Raw genomic sequence first — 18,550 nt, 5'->3', positions numbered from 1 at the left:
ACACTTGTAAGAGATGCAAGCAGATAGGTGAGGGAGCTCTGCCCCAAGGATTAAGTGGGCTACAATTTTATAGTCAAAGGAAAGTTGGGGAGGGGAAAAGACAACCATCTTTGAGTAGCATGAAGTTTATATCACTAGTTCCTCCTTCAGGCAGGAGAGTGATCCTACAAGGTCAAACTAGGATTATCATAGTGCTTATTCAAATCAGTAGAAGGATGGTGACATTTTTCTTCCATCTAACGGCCTGGGGCATATCTTGTGTTTTTATTTATAGTTTTGTAGTTATTCAAGCCTGCTTCATTCCATGGGATTCCAATAGCTTTCTTGAGTAATCAACTTACAGAGGTCTCCCAAAGATTCCTGGGTTTCTCCTTCTATCTACAGCCCCTTATGGGATTTCTACAACTACTTGTGTAAGCATCCTCTTCCATCTGTATCACCAAGGTGTATAAAATGCACTCTGAGTGAAACCGAGGAGGACCACGTGGGGCCTTTGTGGGAACAGAACACTTGCCCCTTCCCTGGAGTCCCCTGCCTCTTGTTTGTAGAAAAACTTTAGCCTCTTAGGCCTTCCCTGAATTTCAAAGAGCAAATTTAATCAAAGCAGTGAAAAACTATAAAAGCAAAGGAAAGCAGTCTAGCAAGACAACATAATAATAGTTTAGCCATAAAACAAAGTCAAGTTCCTTCAGTTCTTCCTTACAGGCTATAGATAGTATTCTGAGTCATATCTTTGTTTTACAGACCCTAAAAAACCCCACCAGAATGAAGACATTGACTGCATGCTGACCACCAGCATGTAGACCCCAGACCAGTTGGAACCAGAAAACTACAATTAAGATTCCTGAAACATCACTTGTTACATCACCATCAAGCAAACAGAGAATTGAGCATGAACTGATCACGTGCCCTCACACTGTCTTAAAAAAGCCTCTGCTAAAAGTCATGGGGGATTTGGGGTCTTTTTGCTTGTTTCCCTTATTTGGCCCTGCAACAAACACAGTACTTTTCTTCACCATAACCAGGGGTCAGTAGGTTGGTTTTGTTGTGTGTTGGGTGAGCAGACTCAAGTTTGGTTCAGTAACATGAGCAGCTGGGTAACTGCTTTGTTGTTTTTGAAGATTTGGGATCAAAATACATGAAACTGTGTTACCAGAAAACTGGGTTCACCTCTTGATGGGTGTTGAGCCAAAAGTCACTAAGCCAGAGGCCCAGAGACAGAAGAATTTATCACTTGCAGCAAGTAAGGAGAACACTAGGGAATTTTCCCAAAACAGTGTCTCCCCTATCAGCAAAATGGGGAAATTTTAAGCTAAGGGTATATGTATATTCATTCAGCTTGAACTGGGGCAAATGTCACCATATTCCCAAGCTTTAAGTGGTTGAAGTCACAAGGACCAGAAAAGATCAACATAGCATCACTTAGGTTCCAGCTGATCTAGTGGCTGAGTGCTGGGGCTTGAGTAGGGGGAGTGGGAGGGTGTCTAAATTCTGCAAAACAGCTGAAGAAAGTGCCTAATCTTTGAAATAGAACTGGAAGTCTTTACAACTGATTTGTTATCTTTGCTATTGTTACTTTTCTAGTCTGCTAATACTCCCTTGTTCTTTTGTTCCCTTACAATCATCATTACTGAGACTCATTCAAAGGGAAGCATTGTGGCCAGGCTTACAAAATGGATTAGGTCTAAAAGGATTTCTCTAAAATACATGAATAAAGTATAATGCTGATTAAGTTGCCCCTAACAGATTAAGTTCAGGGAAGCCTAAAATGAAGCTGATAGAAAAGTTAAAAAAACTAAAATGGCCCCTCTTATGTCAAATAAGCCATGCCTAGTTTTCTTTATCTGGGGATTCCCCCCAACCCCACCCTATCTGCTTACAACTGTATTTTATGTTGTTAGCTCATAAACAAGGCACTGTAAAGACTCCATCTCTGGAGTCCTTTCCATTTCTCATGCCATATTCTTGGATAGTATCCCTTGCTACCCACATCTCAGCTATTTTCTACCATGACCAGACAGAACAGCTCACATTCGTTTCATTCATCAAATGATCAATATTCACTGAGCCTACCATGTACAGGCTACTGTTGGGATGCCTTAGGGAACAAAACAAAGACCCCTGACTTTAAGAATCTTACATTCTAGCCAGGTTGACAGACACAAACAAAAGCAAATTATAATAGTATTTTAACAGGTACTTTGGAGAGAAAATAAATTGGGAGAAAGTAAATTGTAGAACTGGGAAAGGGAGAAGGAGCCAAGTTTTCCCATCTGGAATTTTTAAATGAAGGTGTGTAAAACCCATACAAAAACCACCTCTATGGGTCTTGTCTTTTTGCCTTCTCTTCTGCCCTCTTTGGTGCAGCTGTCTCTTCGCTACCTGGGATCTGGAGAGTAATGATAATAACTACCATTTACAGTTGGTCCATAAAGAAGGCTGAGAACTGAAGAATTGAGGCTTTCAAGTTGCGGTGCTAGAGAAGATTCTTGAGAGTCCCTTGGATTGTGAGGAGATCAACCAGTCAATCCTAAAGGAAATCAACCCTGAATATTCATTGGAGGGACTGCTGCTGAAGCTCCAAATACTTTGGCCACCTGATGCGAAGAGCCAACTCATTGGAAAAGACCATGATGCTGGGAAAGACTGAAGGCAAAAGGAGAACGGGATGATAGACGATGAGATGGTTAGATAGCATCATTGATTCAATGGACATGAATTTGAGCAAACATGGGGAGACACTGGAGGACAGATGAGCCTGGCATGCTACAGTCCAGGGGGTCACAAAGAGTTAGAAATGACTTAGCAACGGAACAACAACCACCATTTACAGATATGCAGGTGTATACCAGGCACCTTAACGACCAGTCCATTTAATCTTCTTTACACTGGTAAAGGCAAGTATCATCTTTCTCCTTTACACAAAAGGAAACTGAAGCGCCCACCTGGAAGAGTATCAAGGTTCTTGAGACCAAAGCATAGATTTAGGCTGACTGGTCCTAGTTATCTGAAGGTCAAAAGGCTGACAAGCACTCTCCCCAGGCTCCTTTAGGCCAACGTGGGTGGGGATCCACACCCAGTGCAGCTTAGTGAAGGTGCCGGCGATAAGGACTCGACCTCACTCGGGAGAGTAAGCCGGTCACCCAGGACACTCCCAACGCGGCGGCAAGAGGGGCGGAGCCAGGAGGCACTGCGCGGGGTAGGGGGTGGGGCCTGAATGAAAGGGGGCGTGGCCGTAATCCTCTTGTGAAAAGGCCTCCCGAAGTGGTTTGTCCTAAGTTCCGGCCCGTAGAGGCTCCGAGTTGCCGCCCCTCTCCCGGAGTGGTGGAGATTCGATCATGTGACAGTCCGGAGGTAGGAAGTCGGCAGGCTGTGGAACGCGCAGGGTTTTGACAAAAACAAGCGGCGACTGAGCCATTGCAGGGTCTATGGCAGAGGCAGTGAGGCCCCCACGCCGGGCCAAGGCCAAGGGCAGCCGGACTAAAACCAAGGTGAGAGGAACTCGCGCATCCCACTTCCCCAGGCCCTGGCAGTTGCGCGCTGTCTCGCTTTACCTCTCTTCGGCCTCTCCAGCCCACTCTGCCCGTGCCCTGAGCCCCTCTCAGCTTCTGCCCCACCTTCCCATATTTGATCCCTCCGCCCATTAACACCAGACCTATTCCTCTGTTCCTTGTCTACGTCCGACTTTGTCAGGAGCTTGTTTTTTCTTTTTCCTCCTGTGATCTCTCTTAGGCGCTTGGTTTTCTGCTGCGTTCTTGACTTCCCGCACCTAGATCTGGATTCCTGTTGGAAAGCAAATTTTGTCTTCCCAGGCTCAGCTTTGACTGACTTTCTTCTTTTTAACCTGTGAACATTTTGAGTCTCTCTCCGCTTAAAGAGAAAAGGGACGGCTCTTCCACGAATGTATCCTCCGGTAGAACTTTACGGTGGGAGACAGAAAGTAGACTGTAGTGATGTGGCTTTCCAGTTTAAAAATTCAAGATGATAGTGGCGCTGCTGTTTATTTCTCATTATCCTGACTGTTTATGATGGGGCGTGAATGACCAGAAGTGAAATCAGAGAGGGACTCACGCACCAGGGACGGGTTTGAATTTTTGGGTTTCCTGGCTTATACTAACGTGTGGTATTAGTGTGGTTTTAAAGTTGATCTTTCTTGTTTTTAGGTGCAGTCTGGGTTTTCATTTTGTTCCCATTTGTTTTCTGAAATGACGTTTGTTTTACAGTGAACAGAATAAATGCTCTGCGAGAATAGCTGGACATTGATAATATTGGCTTACCTGAAACTGAATTTATATTAAGGAAATAATGAGAATAGTATTAAAACTACCGGAAATTGCCTTTTCTACTAGTAGGTGATGTCTGCAAGTGCAGGTGTGACTTAAAAATAATACCAAAATAGGAATTTCTTATGAGAACAAGATTTTAACAGGAGACTAGTGTTCAGAGATACCATATTTAATAAGCTGTAAATGATTTTATGCACATCATTGTTCTCAGGTCTGTGAGTAGTTATTCTTTGGAGAGAAAGCCATTTTGCTACCTAATTCCAGAAAAATTTTTTAAGAGAAATAATTTTGCATTGTATTGAGCCAGTAAAGGGCTACCTAAATGAACAGGGAAGTAAAAGGCCATTCATCAGCCATGCATACAGTCCCTGAACCTAGAATACAGTAGTGTATAAGATGTAAACATCAATCTACAAGGAGCTGAATCTTAATTCTCAATCTATAGTTAATTTTTTTCAGAGTGAATGGTGAAACTAAAGCCTAGATAACTTAAGTGGTAAGCCGTAAGACATACAGTTAGTAAGAGAACTCAAGTTAAAACCAGAAATCTTAATTCTCAATCCAGTAGCTTGGTAATTGTTCTACATATCTGTATGTATCTGTGAAAGTAGCTCAGTTGTGTCTGGCTCTTTGCAACCCCGTACTTGTAGCCTGCCAGGCTCCTCTGTCCATGGAGTTCTCCAGACAGGATAATGGAGTGGGTAGCCATTCCCTTCTCCAGAGGATCTTCCCAACCCAGGGATCGAACCCAGGTCTCCTGCATCGCAGGCGGATACTTTACTGTCTGAATCATCAGGGAAGCCCATGTGTATTTATAGACAGGATGTTACAAATACTTATAAATGATTATTAGGAGAATTCTCTGTCAAGTTCTTTTGTTTAGAACAGGGTTTCTAAAATAAAAATGAAAAACCAAGCTTTTAAATCCATCATGAAAAGTCATTTGCTCGTTTTATATTGGCATATTGTGGGCAACTTCCCTACAAAAGTTGGGCTTCCCTTGTGGCTCAGCTGGTAAAGGATCCGACTGCAATGCGGGAGACCTGGATTTGATCCCTGGATTGGGAAGAGCCCCTGGAGAAGGGAAAGACTACCCACTCCAGTATTCTGGTCTAGAGAATTCCGTGGACTTTATAATCCATGGGGTTGCAAAGAGTCGGACACTACTGAGCAACTTTCACTTCATTTCCCTACAGAAGAATAAATTTATTTTATTATCTTTTAATGTTTATAAGGAGAACTTCATTCCAGAGGGTTTGACCAAACCAGAAATCCTTGACATGCTTTTAGCCACCTTCCAAATCTAGTCAGTCATTGAATCTTGACAATTATATTTTGTAATTGATCTCTTGATTCTGCCCATTTCTCTCCATCCTAAGTCCACCATCCTTCAAGGATGATTTCTTGGATTTTTGCTAAAATGGCCTTTCCAAATTTATTCTTGCTTCCCATTCTAAAGTTGGATCAATATTTTTATTAACAGAACCTCAAAATGATCACTCCTCTCCTTAAAACCTTTCAAAAATTTCCCATCATCCAGAGGCTAAGAATCCAAAGTCCTTAGTATCGACTCAAGGCCCTGACTGGTCTGAATTCTGTCTTTCTCTTCAGCCTCAGGTCTTCACTACTATCTCTTTTGACTCTCAGTCATACATGTCCTTTCCTGCTTTGGGCTTCCCTTGTGACTCAGCTGGTAAAGAATCCGCCTGCAGTGCGGGAGACCTGGGTTTGATCCCTGGGTTGGGAAGATCCCCTGGAGAAGGAAAAGGCCCCTCACTCCAGTATTCTGGCTTAGAGGATTCCATGGACTGTGTAGTCCATGGGGTCGAAAAGAGTAGGACACGACTGAGTGACTTCCACTTTTCCTGCTTTAGGGCCTTTGCTCATACTGTTTCCTGTGCCCTGAAATGTCTTCTAGTCCGGCTTCACCTGCTCATTCCTGAGGTCTCTGCTTAAAGAGTACTTCCCTCTTCACCCACATAATCCCCCCACCCCAGTAGTTCTTGCACCTCTTTTTGTCACTTGTCTCACTTGTAGTTACTTTGTTAACATTTCTCTTCTTCCTTAGACTGTGAACTCAATGAGGGAGGAACCTGTCTTTTCCCCAGTACCCTTTACAGTCCTTGTAGGCATTTGATAATGGTTGTTGAATGAAGGAAGAAGTACCAGTATTAAAGAATATTATTTCCAAGCTTTGTGGCTCAGAAGAATTTACTCAGGGAATTTCCTCTATGTAGTGTAAGAAAGCAAATGGGAAAAAGTCCACAATACCAGCAAGGCCCTCATACTTGTCAGTCTAGAAAATGGATTCTTCTTTTAGAGTAAACAGATTTATTTTTTTGTGCTGGTTATGGTTTGGCTATGATCCTGAAGCTCAACATTAATGAAGTCCTTTACCATTGTGGTATAATTTGGTGATTATTTATGGAACCATATAAAGTGGTTCTAAGGGGTGATTCAGGAAGTGAGTAGTGTCATGTGCTTTTGCCTTTAGATAGTTTGAGTGGCTTCTGACCCAGCAGCTGACCTATATTTCTTAATGTTAATCATCTGGAAGGTGACATCACTTTGATAGTTTGTGTTTATCTGGTACTTGTTACTTGGTAGGCAAGAGATAGTCCTGACAAGTTTCACCCTGACTTCATTGATCTTGGCAGGTTGAGAACAGTATATTTCATTTTTTTATTATTTATGGTTGCACTGGGTCTTTGTTTCTGTGCTCAAGCTTTCTCTAGTTGCAGCAGGCGGGGACTATTCTTTGTTGACTGCAGTGACTTCTCTTGTGGAGCATGGGCTCTAGGTACACGGACTGCAGTAGTTGTGTTGAAGTTTAGTTACTCTGCAGCATGTGGGATCTTCCTGGAGAGCCAGGCATCCAGCCCATGTCCCCTGCATTGGCAGGTGGTTTCTTAATCCCTGGACCACCAGGGAAAGTATTTTTAAAGTTAGTATTAATTTCTAAATGCTGACAACTCCTTAAGAGTAACAGCATTTTTTTTTCATTTATTTTTATTAGCTGGAGGCTAATCACTTTACAATACCGCAGTGGGTCTTGTCATACATTGACATGAATCAGCCATGGATTTACATGTGTTCCCCATCCCGATCCCCCCTCCCACCTCCCTCCCCACCCAATCCCTCTGGGTCTTCCCAGTGCACCAGGCCCGAGCACTTTTCTCATGCATCCAACCTGGGCTGGTGATCTGTTTCACTATAGATAATATACATGTTTCCATGCTGTTCTCTCGAAACATCCCACCCTCGCCTTCTCCCACAGAGTCCAAAAGTCTGTTCTGAACCATCTGTGTCTCTTTTTTCTGTTTTGCCATATAGGGTTATCATTACATCTTTCGAAATTCCATACATATATGTGTTAGTATGCTATAATGTTCTTTATCTTTCTGGCTTACTTCACTCTGTATAAGGGGCTCCAGTTTCATCCATCTCATTAGGACTGATTCAAATGTATTCTTTTTAATGGCTGAGTAATATTCCATGGTGTATATGTACCACAGCTTCCTTATCCATTCATCTGCTGATGGGCATCTAGGTTGCTTCCATGTCCTGGCTATTATGAACAGTGCTGCGATGAACATTGGGGTGCATGTGTCTCTTTCAGATCTGGTTTCCTCAGTGTGTATGCCAGAAGTGGGATTGCTGGGTCATATGGCAGTTCTATTTCCAGGTTTTTAAGGAATCTCCACACTGTTCTCCATAGCGGCTGTACTAGTTTGCATTCCCACCAACAGTGTAAGAGGGTTCCCTTTTCTCCACACCCTCTCCAGCATTTATTCCTTGTAGACTTCTGGATAGCAGCCATCCTGACTGGAGTGTAATGGTACCTCATTGTGGTTTTGATTTGCATTTCTCTGATGATGAGTGATGTTGAGCATCTTTTCATGTGTTTGTTAGCCATCTGTATGTCTTTAGAGAAATGTCTGTTTAGTTCTAGGGCCCATTTTTGGATTGGGTCATTTATTTTTCTGGAATTGAGCTGCAGGAGTTGCTTGTATATTTTTGAGATTAATCCTTTGTCTGTTGCTTCATTTGCTATTATTTTCTCCCAATCTGAGGGCTGTTTTTTCACCTTGCTTATAGTTTCCTTTGTTGTGCAAAAGCTTTTAAGTTTCATTAGGTCCCATTTGTTTATTTTTGCTTTTATTTCCAATATTCTGGGAGGTGGGTCATAGAGGATCCTGCTGTGATTTATGTCGGAGAGTGTTTTGCCTATGTTCTCCTCTAGGAATTTTATAGTTTCTGGTCTTACATTTAGATCTTTAATCCATTTTAGTTTGTTTTTGTGTATGGTGAGTAACAGCATATTATAATTGCTAAGGACAGACTGTGATGTGTCCCAGAAAACTGATACCAGAAACAGAGATCTTTGCAGTCCCCATCCTCTTACTCCTTGGCCTAGATGATTTCTCCCTCTTAGTCCCTCCCTCCCATGCGTGATTATAGAAATGAAATTGGGGGATGCTGTATATTGTTGAGCTCCTTTTGTGCCTCCTATAATCCATATTTTGTTTTTGCTGAATAAACTACTCACTGATCACCCACTGTGTCCCAGAAATTCTTCTAAGCACTTGGGGTATAAGTGAAAGTGATAGTCGCTCAGTTGTGTCCGACTCTTTGTGACCCCATGGACGTAGCCCGCCAAGCTCCTCTTTCCATGGAATTCTCCAGGCAAGAATACTGGAGTGGGTAGCCACTCCCTTCTCCAGGGGATCTTCCTGACCCAGGGATTGAACCTGGGTCTCCTGCACTGCAGACAGATTCTTTACTGTGTGAGCCAACAGAGAAGCCTGAGATATAAACGAGGGTGGGGGGGTGGGGAGAACCTGGCCTTAACATAGCTTGTGTTCTAGAAGCTGAAGACAAAACAGAAAACTCTGTAAATAAATAAGTACATCACATATCAGAAGATAACAAGGGCTACAGAAAAAGAAAAATGAACCAGGTAAGCAGTTGAGTAGTGATGAAAGATTAGGATGGGTTGTGATTTTTAATAGGCTGTCAAGGTAGTCCTTGTTGTTGAAGATGAAATTTAAGTAAGGACAGGAAAGAGATGAGGAAGTTAGCCATGTGGATCTTGGGAACAGTTGGGGCAACTGCCTTAAGGTAGTGGCATGTCTGTGCTGTCTTGGGGACTGCAAGGAGGCAGTGTGGTTAGGGTAAGTGAGAGGCAGAGTGAGTGAGGGGAGGGTAGTTGGGATGAAGTCAGAAAGGTGACACAGAAGCTAGGTCATGTAGGGGCTTGTAGGCCATTGGCCTGCACTTGTATGGCCTTTCACTTGTACTTTGAGTGAAATTTGCAGTCACCTCAGGGTTTCAGGGAATGGCAAGCCACTCCAGTGTTCTTGCCTGGAGAATCCCACAGACAGAGAAGCCCGGTGGGCTGCAGTTAATGGGGTCGCAAAGAGTTGGACATGACTGAACGACTAACACACACACACACACACACCACACACACACACACACACACACACACACACACGGTTTCAAGCGGAGGAGTGATATAACTGAAGTCATTTTAAAGGGTCACTGTGCTTGCTTTGATGAGAACAGTCTGTAAGGGAGCAAGAGGAGGAATAGAGAGACCATCTAATAGATTTTTGCTGTGATCCAGGGAGGAAGGTGATGGTGTCTTGGCCGGGAGTTTTAAAGTGTAAGTGATGAGAAAGGTTTGAAATCTGGGAGTTTCTGAACATCTAGCTAAGAAGATGTGGATGTGGAATGTGAGAAAACAGTCAAGGATGACTCTGAGATGGAGGAGGCAGTGAGTAGAACAGCTGTTGGGGGCAGATGAGGAATTCAATTTTGGACATGCTAATTTTGAAGTAAGTGTCTGTTAGACCTCCAGTTGGGTTGGCTATGTGAATCTAGAGTATGGGAGAGAGCTCTAGGCTGGAGGTCTCTTTTACGAGCTGTTGAAAACTGGAGTCCGAGTTAAGTTACCTTAGGAGTGAGTATAGTGTAAAAGGATGACAAGAGATTCAAGGGCACTCCAATTTTAAGAGCTTGGGGAGAGGTGGAGAAACCAACAAAGAAGTATGATGTGAGGTAGTATGTGTTCCCCGTGCCGTTAACTGAGTGTGGGATTCTAGAAGTTGAGAGAAATCATGTGTATGAGAGGAGGATAAAGAGATGAAGCGTGGGAAGTGCTGTGAGTACATGAAGTAAGATTGTTGAGGGCAACAGGCAAAGAAATGGCAGCTGAGAGGAGATGCTGTGTTCATAGCGAAATGTGTAACCCCCATCTTTCTCCTTTTTATTTGTAAAGCATTCTTGTACATCCCAAGGAGAGCAGGTAAAGTTGCCCTGAGAGCTCTTGATCTTATAGTTGGACCCATGTGTTCAAGCCCTTTTTATCTCTTCTGTGCCAGGCATTGTGCTAAGTGCTGTGGATATAGACATTCATGGTAAACTGTGCCTGCATTTAAAGTGATCCCAGAAAAGTTTTCTATGTAATTTGTAAAATTGAACCTTTATCATTTAAGAAGTAGCTCATCAATAGTTTTAAAGATAGAAAGAGGTTGTATTTTTTTTTCCTTTTTTTAACTTAGTACAATTTAAAGAGGAAGAACCACAAGTGATGTATGGAAATGTCCCATTTGTTTTCCAGAACTTAAAAAAAAATCACTTTTTTTCCTGATTACAGAAGTGCTCATTGCTTTAAAAAAGTGTGTATCTGTGAGTGTATACACACACAGAGAAAAATGTACAACACAGAAATGAAATGCCCTAAATTCTGTCTCTTGGAGATAACTGTTTGTAGCAGTTTGTTGTGTTCTTTAGGTTTCTCCCCCTACACATATGCCAGCACTCCAAGACATATTTACTACAGTGTATGGTTAACTATTGGAGTAGGAAATGGCAACCCACTCCAGTATTCTTGCCTGGAAAATTCCATGGACAGAGGAGCCTGGTGGGCTGCAGTCCATGGTATCACAAAGAGTTGGACATAACTATGCATGCACCCATCCACACACATGGTTAAGTATATATATTTTTTCTATGTTTATTAACGACTCTTCCATTTCTATCTAACTTCTTATTTTTTCTCCTGTGGAATTATTTTAAAATTGATTCTCTACCTGTGTCTAACTTAGAGATCAAAATAAAGAATATAGATTCTTCCTAATTTCTAGGCCATTTTCAATTGTAAGAAACACGTCTTTCGGTTAAAATAAAATTAAGTTCTAATTTTTTATGGATAACTTGATACATGTGGAGTTCCATTTGAATTTTATTTTATGATCTGTATGTATGATTGTTATATATAGAACATGTTCTGGTTAACTCAAATAGGCAAAGTAATTGGAAGTTGGCTTTCTTTTTTATTTTTAAATGAAATGTTGTGTTTTAAGTGTAAGAATAGGTTCAGATTTTGGCATAAAAGTTCAGTTTCCTCGGAATTCATTGGCTAGTCCCTTTGCTTTCTGAGAAGCATATAAAAATAAACTTCTGAATGTGCTAGAGTGCATGGTAAGTGTAAATATTTGTTGGATAGTTAATTTCTTCATTTTAGGATTCCAGTACCTAGGAGCTCAGCATGCAGTTGGTACTCAATAAATTCTTGTGAATTATGAGTCATCATTATTGTTTCAGTAAATATATATTGAACAAAGTGTTGAAAATCAGAGGCAGATCAGATCCAAAAAGGTTAAGATATAGTCCCTGGCCTTAACATACTTGTGGTCTGTTTGGGGGACACACCATAAAGATAAATAACCATATGTGGTGACTTGTGACCAGGACTGGGTGGTAGGTACGTACTGCAGAGTTCAGAGTAAAACGTGTGGCGGAAGGCTTGATGCGGTCATTGACAGTTTTGTCTTGAGAAAGGATCATAACTGAGTCATCAGAGGCCCTGAGCACCAGAGTTCAGAGGCAGTCTTTAATTAAGTGGAGAGCCGTGATTGTTTTGTGGTGTTTGGAGTAGTGTGTTTTAAGGGGACCAATCTTATAATGGTGTTTGGGTGAATTGATGGTGGGGCAGAGGCTGAAGGCTTGGAGACCGTTCTGTGCTTTGGAGAAGTGAGCCGAGCTATCGGGAGCTCCCCACTGCTTAGAGGCCCTGGCACTGGTGCTGATCACAGTGTATGCACCCAGAGGTCCTGTCCTATCCAGGGGTCTGTGAGGGGCAGGGCAGGCCTTTGCCACCCTCTCAAACAGTGTGCGTCTCACAGTTGTTCATTCTTCCCTCCCTCCTGCCTTCTCTGATATGTCCAATCTGTTCTTTGAATCAAATGACCAGCTTCTCTCTCCTTTCCCCTACCTCCTTCCCTGGAGCAACTCTAGGACCAGGTGGAGAATTAAACAGAGAAGCACTGAGTTATCCTCCCAAGAGAAATAAAGCCCAAAGGCATGTGTTCCTCCCTGGGAGGGTTCAGAGGTTTTAAAAAAAATTTTTGATGATCTAACCACAATATCTGTTGTTCTGGTTTTGATTATTCCCGTGAAGGTAAATCTAGTGGAAATGAACTTGCAGGTTTGTTAGTAGCAACTGGAGACTTCATTTTGTTTAGCTGAGGGGAAGAATTTGAAATTGGAAGGGCAGTGGTGGAGTAGAAAAAGAGGAAGTGGTTTGGTGGGGTCAGAGGTGGGCAGCAAGGGACAAAGGGAGGTTAAAAACTACCTGAAAGACAGGCTGGAGAGGAAGCCTGAGGTGGCCCGTGGGTTGAGGGAAGTGTATTTGTTTGCTGTGCCCTTGATCACATGGCCCATCTGGGCCTACTTCCAGCTTCCTATCCTCTTTTCCAGTTAGCAGGTAACACCCCCCAAAGGTCTCTTACAGTTTAAGCGAAGCGAACTAAAATTTTCTCCCTCTATTCCACATTCTAGTCTCTACTTTCATACTTTTCACTTATTTCTCAACTCTTTTAAGTTTTTAAAATCTTTCATCTTTTCATCTGGTAGCTTGATTGAGATATAATTCACACACTGTACTTATTTAAAGAGTATAATTCAGTGGTTTGGGGGATGATCACAAGATTGGATCACCATCACCACGGTCAGGAATGCCATTCTTTTTTCTGTAGAGGAAGCATTGTGTTATCATTCCACTAGCAGTATGTGAGGGTACTAATTTTTCTATATCATTCTCAACATTTATTATTATCTGACTTTAGTCATCTTAGTGGGTGTGATGTATTACCTCATTGTGATTTTGATTGCATTTCTCTAATGACGAATAGTGTTGCACATGTTTTTATGTGCTGTTTGTATTATCTTTGGAGAAGTGTCTGTTTAGCTCCTTTGCTTGTTTTTAAATTGGGTTGTTCATCTTTTTATTATTGAGTAACACATGTTTACTTTTTAAAAATTCTGGATATAAGCCCCTGATAAGATAATGGATTTGAAGACATTTCCTTACATTCTGTGGAGTTGTCTTTTCATTGTCTTCATAGTTTCAAACTTTAAAAATTTTTATGAAGTCCAATTTATCTGCTTTTTTCTTTCATTGTGTGCTTTTGGTGTCATGTCTAACAAGACTTCGCATAATCCAGGGTCATTAAGATTTACTCTTTTTTTTTTTGGAAAAGCTTAAAAGTTTTAGCTCGTATATTAGGTCTGTGATCCTTTTTGATAATTTTTTTTTTTTTTTTTTTTGGTTTTGTCATACATTGATATGAATCAGCCATAGATTTACACGTATTCCCCATCCCGATCCCCCCTCCCACCTCCCTCTCCACCCGATTCCTCTGGGTCTTCCCAGTGCACCAGGCCGAGCACTTGTCTCATGCATCCACCTGGGCTGGTGATCTGTTTCACTATAGATAATATACATGCTGTTCTTTCGAAACATCCCACCCTCACCTTCTCCCACAGAGTTCAAAGTCTGTTCTGTATTTCTGTGTCTCTTTTTCTGTTTTGCATATAGGGTTATCGTTACCATCTTTCTAAATTCCATATATATGTGTTAGTATGCTATAATGTTCTTTATCTTTCTGGCTTACTTCACTCTGTATAATGGGCTCCAGTTTCATCCGTCTCATTAGAACTGATTCAAATGAATTCTTTTTAATGGCTGAGTAATAGTCCATGGTGTATATGTACCACAGCTTCCTTATCCATTCATCTGCTGATGGGCATCTAGGTTGCTGATAATTTTTGTATATGATATAAGGTAAGGGTCTAATTTTATTCTTTGGATATCCGGTTGTTAGCACCATTGTTGAAGGCTGTCCTTTTTTGGTGTCCTTGTTGAAAAACAGCTGACTTTAAATGTATCAATAAGAGTTTATTTCTGGATTTTCAGTTCTAATTCATTGATCTATTTGTCTATCCATGTGTTAGAACCACACTGTCTTCATTACTGTAGTTTTATAGTAGATTTTTAAATTACAAAGTATGAAATTTCCAAGTTCATTCTTTTTCAAGATTGTTTTGTCCATTCTGGGTTCTTTGTATTTCCTTAAAAGGTTAAGGATCATCTTGTCATTTTCTGTGAAAATGGCAGCTGGGATTTTGATAGAGGTTGTGTTGAATTTGTATATTAATTTTAGGAGTATCACCATATTAACAGCATTGTGATCTGATCCATGAATACAGAATGTTTTCCCTTATTAAGTCTTTAATTCCTTTCAGATTTTGTTGTGTAATTTTCAGAAGATAAATTTTACACTTCTTTTGTTAAACTTATTTCTAAGTATTTTGTTCTTTGTTCTAAATGAAATTGTTATCTTAATTTCATTTCATTATTGTTCAACTCACTAAAGTATGGGCTCTACCCTGACCAGTGTTTCTCTACTGTGGTAACCATTGGCCTCCTCTCCTGGTCTTCTTTCTGACTCCTCAATCTGACTAACCGATTTTTTATAGCTAGTGTGCTAAACGTCATTGCAGCATAATTGGATCCACTTTTTCATTTTCTTATAAATACTCACATAATGCTTTTCTGCTGTTCGTGATTTTAGGCATTTTGACAAAGTGCTTTGTATGCACTGCCTGGCTGTTTTTTGAGTCTAGTATCTGAGGTTCACAGTGTGGTAGAGCCATTGTGCAGGGACACAGCGCTTCTTGGATGACTACTGTTCGTGAACATTTAGTAGTTCGTTACCTGCAAGCTGAGCTCGAATTGTATTTCACAAACATTCGTCTTTTCTTCCTAATATTAGGTGCATGTGACTGTTTTACTTTTTTGGTTATTGTCAGCTTTTATTTTTTTTTGCTGGACATTTGCAGGATAGCATAATCCATAATCAGTGATTACTATGTAACTATCATTTTGCCTTCCTTAAAATTTCGTAGTGAAAGGGAAGTATTTGAGTGATTCAGTCCTTTTTAGTTTCTTTGAATGTAACAATTTTTTTAAAACAAATAATAAATCTCTCCATATTTCTTTTTTTAATCCAGTCTTATTTCCCATGTATCTAGTTTGTGTGTTAGTACAAAGATACAGTACAGAGATACTTCAGTTTGAAAGAACCATAATTTATTTTAACTTATTTTTTAAATGGTTAAGAATTTTTAATTTGGGATTTTTTTTCAAGTTAATTTTGGATTTAATGAAAAGTTGCAAATATAATACAGAGTGTTCATACACCTTTCATCCAGAATCTTCTTTTATCTTATGTAACTGTAAATTCTATGCTCTAGGACATTTATTGCAGCCAAGAAATTAATGTTGGTGCAATGCTATTAACTAAAATATAGAACTGTTTTGGATTTCAACAGTTTTCTTGCTAATGTCCTTTTTCTGTTCCAGTATCCAGTCCAGGATCCTCTACTGCATTCAGTTATTATGTCTCCATAGTTTTCTCCAGTCTTTTGACAGTTCCTTAGTCTTGTCTTGTCTTTGATGATCATAACACTTGTTATTTTGTAGACTTTCCCTTAACCTGGGTTTTTGTCTGACGTTTTCTCATGCATAGGTTGAGGTTATATGTTATTAGAAAGGGTACAGAAGAGGTGATCAGCCTTCTCAGACCATAATATGGGAATGTATTACTCATTATAATAACCCTGATCACTTGGTTAAAGTGTGGTCTGCCTGGAGTCTCCACTGAAACTTACTGTTTTGCCCTTTGTAATGACGAAATATTTAGGGGATACTTCGAGACTATATTCTGTTTCTGCTTAAATGTTTATCCCACTCATTAGCAGATCTTGCCTCTTGCCTGTGGCAGTTATTACCATGGTGTTTTAATCGTGATTTTCTGTTTTTCTCATTCCGTCTACATTTATTAATTGGAATTCTTCTGTGAGGAAGAATGCTACCACTTTTCCGTTAAGAAAAAAATACGTAATATAAGTATGTATAAGCTTATGAATATATATTTTATTCTGAGGGTTATAAGCCAGTATTATAGCTATTTATTTCATTGCCCAAGTTGCCCTGACATTTTCTGCCTAAATTTTGAATAAATATGTTTGTTAAGATGCCAACCTACTGAAACCTAAGATACTTGGAGACTGTTGTCTTTTATTTAACCACTAGCAGAATGGAGAACAGCCTAATTAAGACTTTCCTCCAATCTTGATTCATAATTTGTTGCTTATTTCATGTCTTCCTCTGTTGGGATTAGACTAGTGAATCTCCCAAATTCAACATTCTCAAAATTGAATGATACAAAATACGAAGCGCATTGCTTAGGAAGTGAGTTTAGATTTTTTAATACAATTAAAAAATTCCTCATGTTGAAAGCATGTTATTGTTATAATTTACTTCATGTTACTCATGTTCTTTTTAGGAAAAGAAGAAATATGAAACCCTTCAGAGGGAAGAGTCTGATGAAGTCTCCCTTCCAAAAACCTCCAGAGAGCTGGAAATCCTTACTCCAGCTTGTGAGTTCAAAGGAGATGCTCTGAAGGAGTTAACTGATTCCCAGCTCCAGAATGATTCTAGTGGGCAAAATGAGAGTGAAATGTTTGATATTCCACTCACCTCCTTAAATCTAAGCAATGAAGAGCCTCTGACATGTAATACAGAGAGTCTAAGGGAGGGACCGGAGATCAGAGCCTGTGCTGGGGACGATGCCTTCGAGCCGAAGGTTGATCCTGAAGGCAGTGTTCGAACCACAGTAGAAACCCCCAAGAACTTTACTGAAATGGAGAAGGATACACTGGTACAATGTAGAACTTCGGAAAGCATACAGCAATCTAACGTTTCTTATATTCAGCAGGAAGTGGAAAGTTTGCCGGTCAGAGAAACTCAGAATAGGAAAGAAGACACAGCCTTGAGTCTTTCTTCAGAGGTGCTACAGAATGTTGGCTTGCAGAGTTCTTGTGAAGCCAAAGACATTTTTCAGCCACCTAGAGTGAAAAAACTGTATCCCCAGTTGCCAACTGAAATTGTGGGGGATGTACCAGCTTTGGTGACAGTGAAATCATTGCTTCGTAGTGAGCGACTCTACCCGGAACTCCCATCTCAACCAGAAGTAGTACCATTTACTAAAGAACAGCTAAAGATCTTTGAGCCTGGTTCATGGTTGGAAAATGTTGAGTCATATTTGGAAGAGTTTGACAGCATGGCTCATCAGGACAGGCATGAATTTTATGAGTTACTTTTGAACTACTCACGCTGTAGGAAACAGCTGCTGCTGGCTGAAGCTGAGCTCCTTGCTCTGACATCTGATTGCCAAAATGCTAAAAGTCGACTGTGGCACTTCAAGGAGGAACAGTTGTCTGTCCAGGTATGTTGACTGGTGTTCCGTAAAGTTTGCAGGAGCCTGGGGTATTTGCAGTGGAACTCCGTTTCCTGTGATGTGATCAAGGTCTGGAATCTGCTGCTTGTACTCACACTGACCTCGTACTCACTCTTGACAAATTTGGTGGTGAAGGGAAGCTGGAGGAGATATCAGGGAGAAACGTGTGATTTCCCCCATCCCTAATCTTCTTTCCTTAGGAGACCTGTGTATCTCTTTGTAGGTAGGAAGGAGCATGTGGAGAGGGAGACTTTTGAAAATACTAAGAAAGGGGTTAAAATAAAGAACACAGCTGTAGGGTTAACGTTGGAAAGGAGAGAGGTTTCTTTCTTTTGAGCAGAATCAGAAAGAATGATGAGGGAATGTTCAGAGATGTTTTGAGGTCTCTTGAAGTTGAAGGGATATCACCTTGACCTCACTGTTTATAAAGTAGAAGGTAAGATCGTCGCTCATGAAGGTCTTAGAGACAAGCTCTTCTGATTTCTTGCATCTTTCCCCACCTACTTCATCTTAGGGTTTCTCTTCTCGTCTCTGAACTTGTGCTGCCTTTGTGATTGGCATTACACTCCTTGGCACCTGGTTATGTATTAGTTTTATAGTTTTCTGTGTGGT

At 40.8% G+C, this 18,550-nt stretch overlaps 1 protein-coding gene across 1 annotated transcript in view; it reads left to right on the top strand.

The window, feature by feature from the left end:
• The first annotated feature begins 3,340 nt into the window (after nucleotides 1-3,340).
• The window catches only part of EPG5 (ectopic P-granules autophagy protein 5 homolog), a 126,070-nt gene continuing 110,860 nt past the window's right edge, over nucleotides 3,341-18,550 (top strand). The window contains exons 1-2 of the mRNA XM_043443845.1: nucleotides 3,341-3,491; nucleotides 16,985-17,926. Coding sequence (XP_043299780.1) covers nucleotides 3,429-3,491; nucleotides 16,985-17,926 — 1,005 coding nt within the window. The 5' untranslated portion in view covers nucleotides 3,341-3,428. The remainder of the gene's footprint in view (nucleotides 3,492-16,984; nucleotides 17,927-18,550) is intronic.

This window comes from Cervus canadensis, chromosome 23 (assembly GCF_019320065.1).
Source record: "Cervus canadensis isolate Bull #8, Minnesota chromosome 23, ASM1932006v1, whole genome shotgun sequence".
NCBI lineage: Eukaryota > Metazoa > Chordata > Mammalia > Artiodactyla > Cervidae > Cervus > Cervus canadensis.
The sequence above is the reverse complement of the archived record's forward strand: the minus strand, read 5'-3'. Positions and strand labels throughout refer to the sequence as shown.